The 17,787-nt window shown below is 42.4% G+C and overlaps 1 protein-coding gene across 1 annotated transcript in view; it reads right to left on the minus strand.

Annotated features, from left to right (window-relative positions):
* ahr2 (aryl hydrocarbon receptor 2) overlaps window positions 1-17,423 on the minus strand; it is a 37,525-nt gene extending 20,102 nt beyond the window's left edge. Inside the window, exons 1-2 of the mRNA XM_047576316.1 lie at window positions 16,960-17,423; window positions 10,437-10,624 (exon numbers count right to left, since the gene is read on the minus strand). Coding sequence (XP_047432272.1) covers window positions 10,437-10,624; window positions 16,960-17,018 — 247 coding nt within the window. The 5' untranslated portion in view covers window positions 17,019-17,423. The remainder of the gene's footprint in view (window positions 1-10,436; window positions 10,625-16,959) is intronic.
* Between the last annotated feature and the right edge of the window lie 364 nt (window positions 17,424-17,787).

Below are 17,787 nucleotides of genomic sequence, written 5' to 3' on the forward strand. Positions count from 1 at the left end.
GTCCCAAAAAACAATTTCAAGATAAACTTGGTGTCTGTGTTCATGCACGTTTCAGCCGATCTTCACTGTATATACTTTAATCCTTTAAAGCTAAATGTGTCGCCGGCGGCACACTTTGGATTACCGTAATTACGCTATCAGAAAAATTCCAGCGATTTCTGAAATCTGAGACGTTGTACTTTAAAGCCAATATGGAGTCATTACTGTAATTTCTCTTCAGCCTCTCCCTAAAGTTTATTTTTAAGTATTATCTAACACGCTTAAATCTGTATTCAGGAATATACTCACAGGACATTTTGTGACTTTTCTGGTCTAAATAAGAAAAGAAAAGGCCCGGCAGACATCTTGAGTCACCAGACGTAGATCAGGACACAACCCAGTAAAGTAAACAGTCATTAGCTTTAAAGGTTTTCCAGAAACATCTATAGTTCATTAAAAAAACTACGTATTAGAGGCGTTCAGACTGCACATCTTTGGAGACAGCCTCCGTTTTTGGACATAAAAGCTTCTCCTGTCCTGTCTGCTCTCGCCTTTCACCTTTCAGGAGTCAGATCACAAAGACGCACAGTGGCGAGACGAGACGACAAAAGTTGGTGACGCTGTCTTCACCTGTGGCATGCGTCCCTATCAATTACACAACTTTGATTTCAGAGATTAAAAAATGTTCCCAGAGAGACAACGAAAACAGGAACGGGAGGGGAGGAGGATTTGGATCACTCAGTCTTTTCACGCAAGACAAAACTCTGGAGCTCCAGGGTTATTTTATTATTTATATCATAGCACTGATAGCGGATAAATAATAAAACATGAGTCATTCTTTTCAGTCTATTGTTGAAATGAAAAAAAAAAAAAGAAGTCAAGCAACAGACAGATCGTAAATCCATCACTCAGACGTATAAGCAGCAGGTCGCCGTAGTTCCCGCTGCACCAAACTGTCTTTTTTGCAGCTTCTTGTTTTCCTAATGACCGACACATACTTGCCTCGCTGCCTATGTAAACTCTCATTCATAAGGAGGGAGGCGGGGCGCACGGGCTGCCAGTAATTTTCCACCGTGAAGATCGAACCAAACTCACTTCCCTGTCATTAAAGAGGCGGCTGCAGCTCCAGACGTGCAGCCTGTGCGGTCTAATATCACACATTAATCACCCCCCATTTAATAAATAATTAATGCTGGATATTCTCTCCTGCAAATCTCCACCCATGAAGCATCAGCTCTTTTTTATCCCCTAAACACTGTTATTACCGCTACTTGTGAGATCATTTTACTTATTTTAGGTGCGTTCTGAAATAGCAAAGGCTTTTTTTTTTATTGGGCAAGTTTCAACCGATACAGAGAAGAAGCATCTTGAATTTCAACTAATTCAAAAAAAAGGAACTGATTGTGCAGGAGCAGAATCAGTTCCCAACGGAGAGAAACCTTTAAGGACTTTAATTTATCGTTGAAGTCCTGTAACATCTTATCAACATGTCCTGACTTCATGTAGACGTGTAACTGATGTTCTGGTTGATTTATGCTCCTGTTTTTGTCTCGTAGCAGGTGGAAATGTTAATTACACTAAAGCCGCTCTCATGTAAAAGCTGTAAATGATAAATAAATCATAGGATTAGATGTAGCAGATGTGTAAATGGCTTCAAGACGCGGCAGTGAAATGAAAGAAATGCTCTGCATGAGGCGTCGTGTCGGTGATTTGTGGCGCAGCTTAATCCCGTCACATCAAAGACGCTGTCGTTTTAAATTAACACCACCCACAGACGCGCTCTCAAACATCGATGGCCGACATGTGCGGTGGCTGAACAGGCTCCACCAGAGCGAAAGGAAATCATGGCTGGAGGACGTCGCTGACCGAGCCGACCGATCGGCCGCCTCTCGTTATGTAAGACGCGTCCATCCACAGCTCGCAAATGACCCGACGAAAGGCTAACTCTGACCGACACATTTGGGTCGATGAAAGGGGAAGTGGAGTCAGGAAGCAGCTTGTTCCTCGGAGGAAAATGAGATCAGGACCGTATCCTCGCTCTGGAAAACAATCTGAAGAACCTGGCTGATATTACACGTCTAATTAGAGCTGGACTCCAGAAGAACCTGCTGATATATTAACGGATGCGCCACAGTTTGCGTTGGGCTCTCAGACCTCGTTAGAAGCGTAAAAGCATCGGTTGATGTTGGGGCTGATTGGACTCAGTCACTTTCTCACTATTTCATGACTTTTTTACAAACAAAACGATTGATTAATCAGCTTCAGGACATTAATCATAAGAACAAACGACGACAAATGGGAGCGACTGATTCAGTTGATCAATAACCCAAAACATTTTCCGTCCGCCATTTTGGTTCCCCAAGTTTTACTGGTAACCGCGTATTTTTATAAATTGTGGTCTTTGCTCCATATCTGTTTTAGTCGAGCCTCGCGCCCTGAGCTTTCCCTTAATATCGACTCCTCCTGGCCCCCGTTGGGTTGCGTTCGGCCCCCAGCTGTGCTACAACAGAGGTTAGCAGACACCTTTCTCTCCACAGTGGCTTCGCCCCAGGCTCTTCCTCCCACCCCAACTTCCTCTGACAAACATTACTTCCTGTAAGACACAGTAGAGATTAGTCAACGTGTTTTACAGCCCCCCCCTCCTCCTCCCTTCGACTAACTGACAAGCACATGGAGCTCCACGATGAGCTCCAGATAAAGCTGCTTTTACTTCTTCTTGTGCTTTTTTATTTAACCTGTTGCTTGAGAGTCACTCGTGTTAGAGAGTATGAAGTTTCGCTGCTGGGTTTCTACACGAGGAGCTTCAGAGTGAACGGTGGGCTGTGGTTTTTTGGGCTGCGAGTTTCGGTGACGGCTGGAAACCGTTAAAAACAAAGCTCCTGCCCGACCTTTGCTCAGACTTTTAGCGCAAATCAATCCTCCCCAGCTTTAACCACCGCAGACGCAAGTTTATCTTGAGTTCTCATTCACCGTCCCATCCGTCTGTGTGTGACAGCTGAGCGAGACGGCGATGCAAATCCATCATTTGCATCACAGCGATAACCATCTCAGCAAAGGCTTTGCGGCCACCTCTCACCTCGAAACAAGCAGCTAACTCTGTGTAAAAATTTAAAGCCTTTGAGTAAGACTTGAGTCAGCGGCGGAGAGTGGACAGATGAAAGAGTCGAAGCGGTTTCATAGTTTGCCAGCTTTATGATTGTTCTCTGTGTGAGCAGTAGAGAAACAACAGCGTGGCACGAAAACAAAGATGCTGTCACTGGCTGGTTCGTAGGATGCCATGTTGGACATGTGTGATCGATTAGCCATGTCTGGCCCTTTGGCACAGACATCTGAGCGGAAACAAGTTTGCATTTTCTTGTAGTTATTGAAACCTACTACTTTTACCTTGCTAGTTTCTATTTATTTTCGCGCTTCTATTTACGTTTTATACAAACTAACTTTGACGGTTATATATGTTGTATTATTTTGCATTTTAAGTTGAAAAGACTCGGCACAGTTTAGCTGCATGTCTCTGCACAAACACACAGATTCACACGCTCTGGTCTTTCCCAGATGCCTGGGCAGGTTCCTACACGAGTGTCTTTCTGCGGTGTTTTGACTGCGGTCCTCCAAGCAGAGGGGGTGCAGGTCCGATGCTATCACGCTGGACGCACCGGAGACATCCTGGGACTTATTATTCCCGGTTTCACAACCTAAGACAACCTGGAACCTCTGTTGCTCAGCTCTCGACTCCTGCGTTGACAGAACCGGTTTGCTGCCGTGTCTTTAAAGGCCTCCTCGTCGGACTTTTGTCTCAGCTGCCAATACAAATATTGATGCTCAGACTCGAAACCAGTTCTCTCTCTTTCATAATCCTCTTCCCCTTCCTCGTCACTAAACAATGAATGAACTTCTTTCAGCAGCGAGCAAAAAAAAAGAGCTAAGAAAACAAATCTTATTGTAGAAAACAAAACACAGACGACTGAAAACTGTCTCTTCATCTTCCAAAAGTTTGAACTTGCACAGGTCAAGTTTCATGACGATTCAGGGGAAATGAAATTATGGAATTTAACTTTTCCATTATTATTGCTTCTCGTTTTGTTACGTTAATGCAGTTTTATTATCGTTTGCGCTGCAGATTATATTGTAAACGTCTTTTAAAACTGTGCCGAATAAAAGGAAAGCGCTGAAGGAATGTGCTCAAGTTTATTTATAACGTCTCATGTTTACCAGCGGGGAAATTACGCCTCTGAACTCTGATCTATAAAAGCCCCTAATATTCCAGGAGCTTGTGAATCCTCTGATTTCAGCGCAGAAACACTAGCTTTCATTTAGCTCTTCAGTTTAGCCTCATTTTGCCCCAGGACACGGGGCAGGTCCCTCCAAACTCTGTTAAAGCAGGCATCTGTTTCCTGGCAGCGGTTACCCGGCTCGGACGGCTGCCAAACAGAATCTGCAGCAGGACTCTCGTTTTAGAGCCTCTGCTGCTGCTGCCGATGTGCTGCCGATGTGTTGCTGATGTGTTGCTGTACATCGTCGCTGTGTGTGAAACCTCAGCGCAAACCACAACACCGAACGGCAACACCCGTTGGTGTCTGTGGACGGCTCGTCTCGGCGCGTCAGTCAAGGAGCAGAAAAAAAAGCAGAAGCGACGTGTTCCGAAGTTTATTTTAAATCCGACAAAGCCGGTTTACGTGCGTGTGTTCAAACAAACATTTCAGTGTTTACAGGTCAGAAAAATAATGAGCTGAAAGCTTACACAGAGCTCCGCCGTAAACAGTCTCCACTCAAAGTCTGCCGGCTCGTTTACGTTATCAACGTTTTTATTTGTGCTGGGTTAAAAGTTTAGTTTAAAAGTTCATTCTTGTCCACTTGGAGCAACTTTTGAGGTTCTCTGGCATATTTTTGTTGCTAGTTAGCATTTTCCTGTGGTTGTTTGACATATTTTTGTAGTTATTTAGTGCGTGTTTGTAATTATTTAACATGTTTTTGTAGTTATTTAGCATTTCTCTATGATTGTTTAGTATGTTTTGTATATATTTAGCATGTTTTTGTGGTTATTTAGCATGTTTCTGTAGTTTTTTAGCATGTTTTTGTAGTTACTTAGTATGTTTTTGTGGTTATTTAGCATGTTTTGTAACTCTTTAGCATGTTTGTGAAGTTATTTAGTGCGTGTTTGTAATTATTTAACATGTTTTTGTAGTTATTTGGCATTTCTCTATGATTGTTTAGTATGTTTTGTATATATTTAGCAAGTTTTTGTGGTTATTTAGCATGTTTCTGTAGTTTTTTAGCATGTTTTTGTAGTTTTTTAGCATGTTTTTGTAATTACTTAGTATGTTTTTGTGGTTATTTAGCATGTTTTGTAACTCTTTAGCATGTTTGTGAAGTTATTTAGTATGTTTTTGTGATTATTTAGCATGTTTCTGTGGTTTTGTTAGCAAGTTTTGTAGTTACTTAGTATGTTTTTGTGGTTATTTAGCATGTTTTGTAACTCTTTAGCATGTTTGGGAAGTTATTTAGTATGTGTTTGTGGTTATTTTTCATCTTCCTATTATTATTTAGCAGTTATTTTGTATATGTTTGTAGTTCTTGTGTGGTCTTTTAGCATGTTTTGTTGTTATTAAGCATGTTTTTTGTGATTATTCAGCATCTTTTTGGTTTTATTGCATAGTTTTGTGGCTGCACCTGCTTTACCTTTTAAATTTGTGTCCATTTTTAATATATTTATTCTATTTGTTGCATCTATTTGGGGTTTTAATGTTCTTTATCTGGCTGATATCTGCGACCTACAGGAGCGCTGCATCTCTGTCCTCCATCATGAGACGGGTCAGAGGTCGTCAATGAGGCCACGAGGCTCATAAAGAGGAAGCATTAATCTAACACTGACCGAGGCCTGAATCTGCTCACTGGAAACACATCTGGAAAACGCATGGAGGCGGAGGAGGAGGAGGAGGAGGAGTAAAAAATGAATGTGTAACAAAGAAAAAAGTGTGTACATATATATGTGTGTGTGTGTTTCCTGAGGCCCAGCGAAGGAGGAGGGAAGTTGAGCCAAGCTATTATAAGACCACAAATTATGTCTGGCCGCGGCCAGAAAGCTCCGCGGACGAGGCCCCGGCGCAGCGAGAAGAATCGGGAGAAATGTCGTCCTGAACTTTCACTCATGTCGTTACCACCTTTATCTGGCTCTGCAAAGTAAACACGTCCTCCCACACAACGACACACGTCAGCAGCTTTGTCTCCACTGTCACTTTAACGCCGACATTAAAACGCACCTGTGATACTTACTCTGTTGTTTCTGTTCTCATTTCTAATCAGTTTCTCGGGGGGTTTAAAGCAGGTTTTGAGGTTATTTTACCTTCAGTATTTGGGTCCATTAAAAATATTTCAGTTCATTTCAGAATTTATGCTCATCTTGGTTCTTATTACAGCTGCATCTCTTTGTTGTTTTAATTTTGCTTCCATTTTAAATATCTTTATTGTATTTGATGGTCATAAAGCATATTTTCGTTGGCATGTTTCTGTGGTTATTTTGCATTTTTGAGGGTTATTTAACATCTTGTTTTGGTTCTTTAGCATCGTCCTGTGGTTATTTAGCATATTTTTGTAGGTGCTCAGCATATTTGGGTAGTTATTTAGCATCTTCCTGAGGTTATTTCTCACGTGTTTGTGGTTATTTAGCATGTTTGTAGTTATTTAGCATATTTTTGTGGTCATTTAGCGTCTTATTGTTGGTCACGTTGCAAGTTTTTGTCGATTTTAAATATATATTCTTTTGTATTTGATGTTATACAGCATCTTTTTCTTGTCATTCAACTAGTTTTAAGCATGTTTCTGTAGTCATTACACAACTTTGGGAGTTATTTAGAATATTTCTGTCAGTATTTGCTATATTTTTGGGATTACTTAGCATGTTTGTAGTTATTTAGCATATATTTGTGGTCATTTGGCATCTTATTGGTGGTCGTCCTGCAACTTTTTGTGGCTGCATCCTTTTTAATTTGAGTCTTCATTGTACTTCTTGGACATTTTGCATCTTTTCATCACTGGACGTCTATTTGTGGCCTTTCCGCTGATTTAAAGTGGCTAAACAATAGCTGACATTAGGTGCTCTGTGGTTATGTATATGAAAAATAGTAAAGCAGTTCCAGTATTTCTCAGACCAAATGAACAATGAGCTTTGTAGCCGGTGGAGTCAGAGAAAAAAAAGAAACACAGACAGGGAGGATAAGAACAAATACCATGTCTGAACACGAGGGAGGTCTGGTTCAGAAAACGCTGAACAATGCCAGTGTTGTGAGCACTCAGAAATGGGATCGAAGCCCCGGGCATTTCCCAGCAGCCCGTGGTCTCCGTCCAGCCGACCAGCTCTGAGAGACGAGAGTACGGAGCATAGAGCGCTCCTTTCTCAGCCACATCCTGCTGGACCGACCCGCCACGCCGGCTTTCCCATGAGCCTCTGCTCTCCCGGGTCGCCTTTGTTCACGCCGACTGGTTTGTGTTTGGTGTCGCCACGGCCGCAGACACTCGAGAGACATCATCAGTCAACAAATATAGGAGACCTTGGAGATGCATGTTTTAAAACAATGCCAGTTATCGATGGAGGAGTCCTGTCAATGCTTTTTTAGCATCTTTTTATAATCGTTAAGCATATTTTTGTGTGTTTCTTGTGACCATAAAATGAGATTTTAAACCTACTAGACTTAATTCACAAGTTCTTTATCACAGCAGCTAAACGGTTGCCTTGTTTTTAAATGACAGTGGGAGAGGAAGCTGCCTCGGAGGTCTTGTGGTTCATCTGAATTCCTCATGAAGAATAATCTAATATAGAGACAGGCCACACACACAAAGGACATCTTCATGTCTGTGCTTTGGGAAATGTGGTGAAGACACAGAACCTTGTATATCTGGATTGTACGTCCACATTTCAGACATTTTTAAATGTTCTTCTCCGTACGGGACGGTCGATTACACATAGATTTGTCCATTCGTGAGCTATATCTTTAACAATCTGCATTTAAGTTACAGGAAACGCGACTCAAAATCTTGAGCAGCTGCACCGCGTCTTTTAAAATCGACTTATAAACTTAATTTTATGGCCTTTTGTTTAATTAATTTTATGCCCTGTGTCTGTGTGTTTTTATCTCGTCCACTTCTAATCATTGTCTGACTTTGATGTCTGCTTTTACTGCGCTGTTAAAGCACTTTAAAAGCAGCCTATGCAAATAAGATTTATCGAGAGAGAGACGAACAGAAATATCGACAAAACGATTCTGCTGGAAAGCATGGCAGCGCAAAGAAGCTTCACACTTAAGTTCACAGCTACAGGTGATTTCCCTTGCTCTGTTTAAGCCGAACATCCTGTTTCAACAGATTATACATCACATGACGAAAATACGCAGCTTTAACAGAGACGCTGTGTTCTTTCTACAGACAAAAAAACTTATAAAATCCAACTACAACTGGAAATAGATACCAGGAAATTTAAGGACATGTTGCTCATGTTCGTCCAAACAAACCTGTCATTACATAACGAGGAAGTAAAACCTCAAGAAGCAGCAGTAATGAGGACTTTTTTAGTACTTAGATGCATCACAATGCACTTCAAATGAATGCATGCATTAAAGTCACGTTCAAAGAGAGCTTTGAAGGAGCAGAGGGAGTAAGAGAGAGTTTTATGAATGCATAAAGCCCTGAGTTGTCCTGGTGCAGCTCTGCCGTGCGAACAGGCCTCGCTGCTGTAACAACAAACTGGAGTCCTGCAGCGTTTGTTTGAGGTGGAGGTGGAGGGTGGAGGGGTGGGGGGGCGGCGAACATCAAGACATAGGAGATGAGGAGGAAAAAGGCGCAAAACAGTCGAAGGAAAAGGGGCCCCCCGGGGTGCTGCAGGGGCCGCCACAGGAAACGGGTGGAGCTCGGTGGGAGAAGGAGCGACGGATCAGAGGCCAAGAACAGGGAGGAGTGAGGAGCTACGATGAAACCTAATCTCTGTCTCTCCCTTCTACATATTGATAAATCTGTTCTCTAATCATCAACCTGAGATTATTTACTGGATCTGTGTTTGAGGCTTTTGGGAAGCAACGCATCACAATCGATGAAGGGCTCATTTCTATTTAAAAAAAACAGAGTTTGGTCTAGTCTGAAGGTAACCAGACTCCAGGCGCTGCCTTCAAATGCATTTGTTCAGCTGATGCTAAGTGACCGCCGCTGCCAAATAATTAACGAGTCCAAAGCAACGGGCTCTGTCGCGTGTTTCCTTTGGCAACAGGTGGAGGCGGTAGGAAAACTGAAAACCGGCTTCAAACACAAAGCTTTCTGCTGACACACTTTAAAGAAATCGACCATAACATGACTGCAGGGAGGGTTGATAGGGCTGTTAGTCAATGCCAGTGACTCAATGATCACTCGCCAGGAGATTTCAGAACAAAAACTCCCTTTGATTCAAGCGTTAAAGGCTTCGTACTCCAGCTAATGGAGCAGTTTCATTAGATCACCTCCTGCTTTTCTGACACGAAGGTAAAATAACCACAAAAAGATGCAACACAGCCAACAAATACAATAAAAGATATTTCAAATGGACGGAAATAAGAAAGACAAAGGAGATACAGATACAAAATAACTGAAAATTAACCACTAAAGATGCCAGAGTGGCCCCGAATTACCCCAAATTACCTTAAGGATCTTTGAAAATGGGCAAAATAAGAATGGTAAAGAATTTGTAGTCACAAAAATCTGCATAAAAGTCACAAAAAGATGCTAAACAAGCAGTAAAGCGTGAAAGCACCAAAATAACAACGGTAAAGGAATTGAAAACACAAAAATACAAAAAAATAACCCCCAAAATATACTTAATTTCCCACCAAGCCTTTCACTCTTGGGTTAAAACATGAAACCTGGTGCAACCCAAGTTAATGTCACTCTAAATCTGCAAAGTATCATTTGAGCCGACAGACACACTCAAGCGAACAGGTGTGCACCCCTGCAGTGTCTGCACACATCTTAACCGACCCGGACAACATTTACAGACTCCACTTAACACCTCCTGTTGCTACGGAGGCCGATCCAAATACTCAGTGAGCCAGAAGCACCACGTTTCACGGCCCCCCAGCTAGCGGCTAACACCCTCTACTGTAAATAGGAACTGGATATATTATCCACATGGAGGCAGCAGAACAAAGTGAGGAAAGTCAAATAACCTCATCAAACTCCTTTTTAAAAAAAAATGTGTGCTCTGGATCTGACTGCAGTGTAGACACATGCCCTTTAGTCATTTTATCAGATGATCTACTCCCAGCATCAGCCACAAGACGTTTGGTTTATAAAAAAACCAGAGGAGGCGTCTTCAACATCCAAACGCTTCAGGACAGAAACCACACGTGTTAGAAAGCCAGACACATGCTGTAAACATGTCGACCTCCAGCCTGCAAAGAGAAACATCTCTGCAACATGTCTAAAAAGGAAAAAAAGATCCTCACCGTTGAAGAAGCTCTTGACCTTCAGGTAGCCGACGCTGAGGCGGAGGACGGACAGCTTGTCCAGCCGGGCCCTGACCTCCTCGCTGAAGGGCAGCAGGCTGGTGAGCTTGTCCAGCTCGCCGTTGAGACGGTCGCGGTGGCGTTTGGAGGGGTTGGACTTGGCGCCATCGGGAGGTGGAGGTTTGGGGCTGCACATGTAAAAGGGAAAACGGCGTTAAAACAAACTTTTTTTACAAAACGTAACGCTGACAATGACGTGGACGGGAGGATAAATGTGCTCTAAACCGAGATAACCCCACAAGAGATACAACAATTAAAACACGCAGCAGGATGGGGGGGTATAACAACACTATAAAAACCACGCATAAACAGTAACACAGAACTAAAGCATTTGAAATACTTCAAAAAGATTGAAATTAGTACATAAAAGATGTAGAACTACCACAAAAAGCTGTAAAGTGATTCAGCCACAATGCTGCAAACTGACCACACAAACATCAAGAATTACCACCAAAAGATGCAAAACACTAAAACGAACTAAATAACTGCAAATGAAAAAAAACACAGTAAATAATCCTCACCAAACCTTTCATTCTGATTATCTCCTTCACAGCTTTGTTTGTTTTTTTTGCGGAATAGCTGCTATAACTCATGCAAAAACACTTTTTTTTCTTAATGTTTTGCATGTTGCACACTCCTGCAGTTTTAATCTTAACATGCAGGAAAGAGAAGTGTTATTTAGTTTTTTTCTATTTCAGCACTTCACGTTGGGACACTTCCAGAGAACGTCAGGGCCGAGATAAATAAATAAATAAATAAACAAATGTGAACATATAGCTGCCATGAATCAGGCTAAAACACAATGTTTTCTTCAAGGATTCTCGCCGCACGCTCTCCTCTATTTATTTATTTTGTGCAAAGATAAGTTGTAAACATGAATCATCGTGTTGTTTTCCTTTCCCTGCTGCAGACCACCTCGACTCTCCGGGGACAGACCGGCCGAGGCTCCATCCACTGTTGCCATGGGAACCAGGTGAGCAAAGGGGGGGGGGGGGTGATGTCACCTGTTCCGGGAATTGTTTACCACCTGGAGCTCATGCTTTTCTGTCGCCGTGTCGGATGGAAAAACAAGACTTAAAGAGGCAGCGATCGCACAAAAAAAATTGAGCGGAGTCGATTTAGATTTTTAAAACGTAAACATGTTACATTTGTCTCAAACACACGGGAGAGAGACGTTTATTTACACAAATATCTCACAGCAGAACCGTCCACAGCTGCTCCCTATACGGCCTGAAGGCAACGTATACTGGTTTCTGTAGGACTGTTATTGAAACACACTTGTCAGGTAAAAGTTAACCACTGTTATTGTTTTAATGGTAAATAAAAACCCAGACTGTGATGAAGCACCGCAGTGAGAGAGCAGGTCTGTGTCGGTAATTGAACTCCGATGACCGGCGGTGAACTCAGCGGCCTCTCATCTGTAACTCAAACCAGGCCTTCGCAACACAGAGCGACTCTTCTCGGCCCCGGCGAGAAGGATGCAGCTCGTTTTTAACTTAAAGAAATATCAGAGCAGGAACTGTTATCTGACACATCTTCTGCTTTCAAATTGAAGAAAATAAGTCGCTTTTGTGTTCAGCTCCCAGTACAAATTTTGTAGTCAATAACTAACATACCACCCGGCGGTGGCTCAGCTCTACCCCAAGTCAATCACAGCCCAGCAGAGCTCAGACCCAAACCACCGGTTATTGTCCTCAGATGCAAAATACAAACAAAAGATTTGCAACATCAAATCTGCGGACTGGAGGAAATGCTTCTCTGCTCCCCGTGAAACAAACACTGTGTAAATATTATAGATGTGTGCAGGGAAAACTTCATTCCAGTTCGAGTTTCGGCGCTGGTTGCCGTGGGAATGCAACCTGTGACCTCCCAGTTACAGGTCGGCCTCACATGGAGCAGCTGCAGCCTCCAGTTAAATCAGGTTCAGATGTTCCTGCCGACGACTCCGCTGGGATTTCAGGTCAGGTGAGGCCACGGTTAAAGCTGACGCTGCATGCTTGTGTGAGCACCTGCGTTACTGCATACTTTCTACACACATCTGACCCTTTAACTTCCTGTTACCTGAAGCTTATGGGGTTTTATAAGACAACATCGCATATCCTACCGTGTAGTTTTATCTCTCAGCATTAGCAGGCCTCAAAATATCCAATCAGTAGCATTTCTTTTTTCTTTGTTTGTCAAAAATCCCCCTAAGACACAGTTAGCTGAGTGGCTACGATGTAAATCACGTGTGAGTTGGTCAAGATTTGTTTTTGTTTTCTGCCAAACCTTTGCTGATTAAGATCAACTACTTCCTTCTTAGCTTCCTAGCTAATAGTAGCTGTTCCTAGCCTTTTAGCTAACAGTTACCCTTCCTAGCCTTTCAGCTAATAGTAGCCCTTCCTAGCCTTTCAGCTAATAGTAGCCCTCCCTACCCTCCCAGCTTATAGCAGCTCCTTCTAGCTTCCTAGCCTCCCAACCGATAGTAGCTCTTCTTAGCCTCCCAGCTAATAGCAGCTCTTCTTAGCCTCCCAGCTAGTAGCAGCTTTACCTAGCGTCCCAGCTAATAGGAGCACTTCATAACTTAATAGCCTCCCAGCTAATAGTAGCTCTTCCTGCAACTACAGGCTATTATCAATTAATCAAGATCCCATCAACCAGACTTCTAACAAAGAAAAACATCAAATCTTCATACAAGACATTAGAAATTAGACATAAAAATAATTATAAACTTTAAAGAAAAGAGTTTAACTGTTACACAATCAATGCTTAAGTGCACGTACTTCAAGGCTGAATGTCTGAACTATGACTGGGACGTAAATGTGTGAAATGTGCAAAAAAAAAAAAAACCTCCTTCTCCTCCTCTCCTGTAAATAAGACATCTGCTTTCAATAATACGACGTATCTGAAATCGAGGCGAGATGGCTATCGCTGCATTCCTGACGGCACAACTCCCTGAGAGAACAATGAGCGGCCAGTGTTGTTGCTGCTCGCTTTATCTACCAGATCTGTCCTGGAAGGGGCGTGTACTCTATACACTCTATGTGTGTGTGTGTCTGTACATAAATATATATATATATATATGTGTGCATGTGCAATTTAATTCATGTGAATGTGTCAATGAAAATGTATATATATATATAGACATGGAAAGAGAGAGTGTGTGTATATATTAGAGTTGGAGAAACACTCCCTTGCATTTTGCACAAAAGGAACCTTGTCTGCGGCGAAGCAACAACACCTTTGCAGAACAAAAGAAACCAAATCCGATTTTGGCGCCTGTTCCCTGCTGGAGTTATGATACAGGAAGCGCACGGAGCTCCACCAATATCCAAACACCTGACATTTAAAACCCGCGCTCCACAATTTATTTATGTCATGCTGTCATCCCCACTTCCCTCGTGAGACGTTTGAAAGAAATAATAATAATAATAATAAGGAGAGGGAGAAACGTCCAAGAAGTGGAAGTGGAGACGTCGCATGTCATGAGAGAAGCACCCACAACAACAACAACAACAAAACCAGCAGGAAACATCTGACCCACTTATTCAACACCGAGTTCAACTCGCCGGCTTCATTTGAATTTATCTCCAGGCCACACGTGTTAACGTTAATGTCCGAGAACCACGTTTAAAACTCTTAAAAATAGCTCCCTGCGCAGATGAAGATTGTATAATATTATGAATGTAAACACATTGTTTACTAGCTAACTTTACTTGCGACCGGAGCTCCTGGAAACTGTTGCTGCTGCAGACAAAACAAGTGTGTGCATGAAAACAAAATAACACGGGGCTGATAACACGGGGTCAACCTGATCAGCTTAATACTCGGTAATATTTCAAAGGAAGCCATAAACATTCCCGGCTGTATGTCCAGGAACTTTTTCAGCTGTTGTGCTGAAAGCGTTGTCCTCCTTTTTCTTTATCTCCACGCTCAGACATTATCATAAATTTAAATGTTCTACTTTTACAACGTAGTGTAAACATAAAGGTACACCGCCTCGGGCCCTGGATCTGTCTCAGGGTTAAACAGACGCTCCCACACACCACTCATAACTCACAGCACTTCCCTTAAAAGAAAAGATAAACTCCCTGAGAGCAACTTTTCCTAAAAAACCCGAACATGGCAGACTTACGTAACCGTTTGCGTGACACAGAACTATGTTAATTTGAGTCGAGGGAGGGAGGGGAGAAAAAACAACCCCCCCCCCCTTCCCCTCGTCCTCCCTCGCCTGAAAAAAACACAGACACAGAAGGAAAGACAGGAAAAAAGTATGTTGTGGCAGTCGAAGGAGGAGGAGGAGGAGAAAAAAAACAGAGCGAGTCTCAGATTACGCCATCCTCCATCCCTCCCTCCTCCCTCGTGGAAACATCGCGTGAGAGCGCTCTCGCTCCACGTCCTGATTATGATTAATGCAGGTAGTACCACACACACACTGAAACCGCGGTTCTGGATGAGGTTCCCTGCTCTGGGCCTGTGGTTCTGTGTTTAAAAATCAGAGCGTAGTAAAAAAAAGAAATCTCAGTGTGACTCAGCTCAGAGGAGCCTGTTCTCCACTATCTAGAATATCTAAAACACATAAGGACGGTGCTTCAGAGGAACCCTCTACAGGTTCTCCGCTGCACTCTGAACACTTTAAAGTTAACTCTTTCGCCACGGTCCCTAGAGAACCCGTCGGTTTTATTATTAACAGAACTTGGAAGAGTTTAAAATGTATTATTTCACTTGTAAGCTTTGGTAGAACTCTCCTAAATGATCTTTATCACATTTAACAGAGTTTAAAGTTAATTATCATGTACTACAGAACCCTTCTGATGGTTCTTTACAGAACTTTGAAGGGTTTAAAACGTCATAGTGCTATAGGAGAACCCATCTAATGGTTCTTTACAGAACTTTGAAGGGTTTAAAATCGCATAGTGCTATAGAGAACCCATCTAATGGTTCTTTAAAGGATACTGAAAGTTGTAAAACGTCATGGTGCTATAGGAGAACCCATCTAATGGTTCTTTACAGAACTTTGAGGGGTTTAAAACATCATGGTGCTATAGAGAACCCATCTAATGGTTCTTTAAAGGATACTGAAAGTTGTAAAACGTCATGGTGCTATAGGAGAACCCATCTAATGGTTTGTTACAGAACTTTGAAGGGTTTAAAATGTCATGGTGCTATAGAGAACCCATCTAATGGTTTGTTACAGAACTTTTGAAGCGTTTAAAATGAACCGTATCACAGTTACGCTTTAGTAGAACTCCTCTAAATGTTCATCACTGCACAGTTTCGAGTGACCCACGAGGAGACAGGAGAACCCACAAAGGTTCTTATCAGAACTTCAAATAGTTCAAAAAGGATCATTTGACGATTGAAGATTTGGTAGAACTCTTTCTAAATGTTCTCCAGGTGCTGTAGAGAACCCATCTACAGGTTCTTCACAGCACATTTGGGCTTGAAAATTACACCATTTTTCTTTCGGAGAACCGTGATGAGAAAACCACCTAGAAGAAATATTTGAGGTCTCTATTAAAGGTTTGTGTCACACTGAGATCCACTAAGGATTCATTTGAGAACAGTTTGGTTTGGTGGGAACAACTTGCAACACTTGAGGCTTGATTCAAATCATTTCTGACATCACACACAACATTATATGTTTCATATCAGCTCAATTCATGTGTCGATACAACCCCGAGGAATGGATGTCTGCTGCAACGCTATGCAACAGCAGTTCTCAAACTGTGGTCAGGGGCCCTCCAAGGGTCCTCGGAGGGGAATCCGAGCACAGATCGCAATGGGGTGTATCGTGGAGTACATTTTTTCGCTTTAATCAGAGACAGAATCACAAGAAGGTGGTATGAAGATTTTACTGATGTGGGGTTTCACTCTCTCCTCTGTTAACCTCCCCGCCTACACGGCACACTCAGACAAAAACCATGACAAAAAGGGAATAAAGTTCACGTCTACTGGCTTTCACACGAACATCTGTGTGTCTCGGGAAGCCCAGATGTTTCAGATAGTGGAATTCAAATGACAACCGAGCAACATCTTTCCCAATATACGTTCACATTGACTCCAGCCTGGATGGGCAACAGTGTGATAATAAAGCTACTGTACTTATTACAACCTTATTACCACACAAACACGGGCTGAAGTGCATGAGCTGTTTGCACAGCTGCACCTAAAATAACCCACCAAAGATATTTTTGTATGCATGCTTCGGGAATTGAATGATTGTAAAGCAAAATGTGCACAGATAAAAATCATAAATGCATTGATTACATTAACGTAATTACGCGTTAAACTCGCTTCATCGTGGCAACAGCGTAGTTTTGCATTAGCTAAATGATAAAAGTATAATAAAATGGCATCCGGGGATACTATAAAGATGACAAAGTGTAATAAAGTGGAAAACTGATGCATTTTCAGCTCGCTAAACCCCACTGTGAGGCGGTGTGGGGGTGTACTACAGTGATTTTTTTGGTCGGTGACTTACATTTTCTGGACCGGCTTCTTCCGTTTCTTCACCGCGTATAGCGCCGTATTCGGCAGCATGGTGGCAGACAAACTCACAGGAGGGGGGGGAAAGCGGCTTTATCCCGGCTTTTACGAACACGTTAACAGGTCCAGACGTGTTCGGAGGACTCGCATGCCCCCAAAAAACCGACCGGTAACGCCGAAGAAGGTTAGAAATCCTCTCGGTAGTCCTCGGTAGTCCTCGGTAGTCGGCTGCTTAACGTCTCGCTCGCGACTTACCTGCGAGGAAAAACTACCTCAACTGTCGACTTTAGCGACGAAAAACTTCAATAAACTACCACAACTTTTCATATTCCCCAGCTTCGGGCGTTCCCAGTCCGGTTCGCCGCAAATAAACGCGACTTTCACGCGTTTAAAGAGTCGAGAAAGTCCCCGGAGGATTTTTATGTAAGTGCTCCGATGCGCGTCGCCGCCGTTGTGATTTGACAGAGCTGCTCCTGGCTGCTGCGCGCTCCCGTCGCGGTTTGTGTGTATGTGTGTCATGCGAGAGCAGAAATATTTAAGGTCGTCCGAACTCGCGCCGACTCCGTAAGAGGGGAAGGACAACATTCCAATCGGGAAGACCTTAAGGACGTATTGTTTTCATTGTCATGGCACAGTTTAATTTTGTGTAATTATATTTACACAGAAATAACAACAAAAACAATTATATTTAGAAATATATTTATTATTTGTATAAGAATTCGCAAATAATAATATAATACATATTATTTATATTATGTATTTTTATTCTTAGATAGCTACATGTGTACATATATATATACACCGTTTTTCTTTGTATTTATTT

This window comes from Mugil cephalus, chromosome 23, assembly GCF_022458985.1.
Source record: "Mugil cephalus isolate CIBA_MC_2020 chromosome 23, CIBA_Mcephalus_1.1, whole genome shotgun sequence".
NCBI lineage: Eukaryota > Metazoa > Chordata > Actinopteri > Mugiliformes > Mugilidae > Mugil > Mugil cephalus.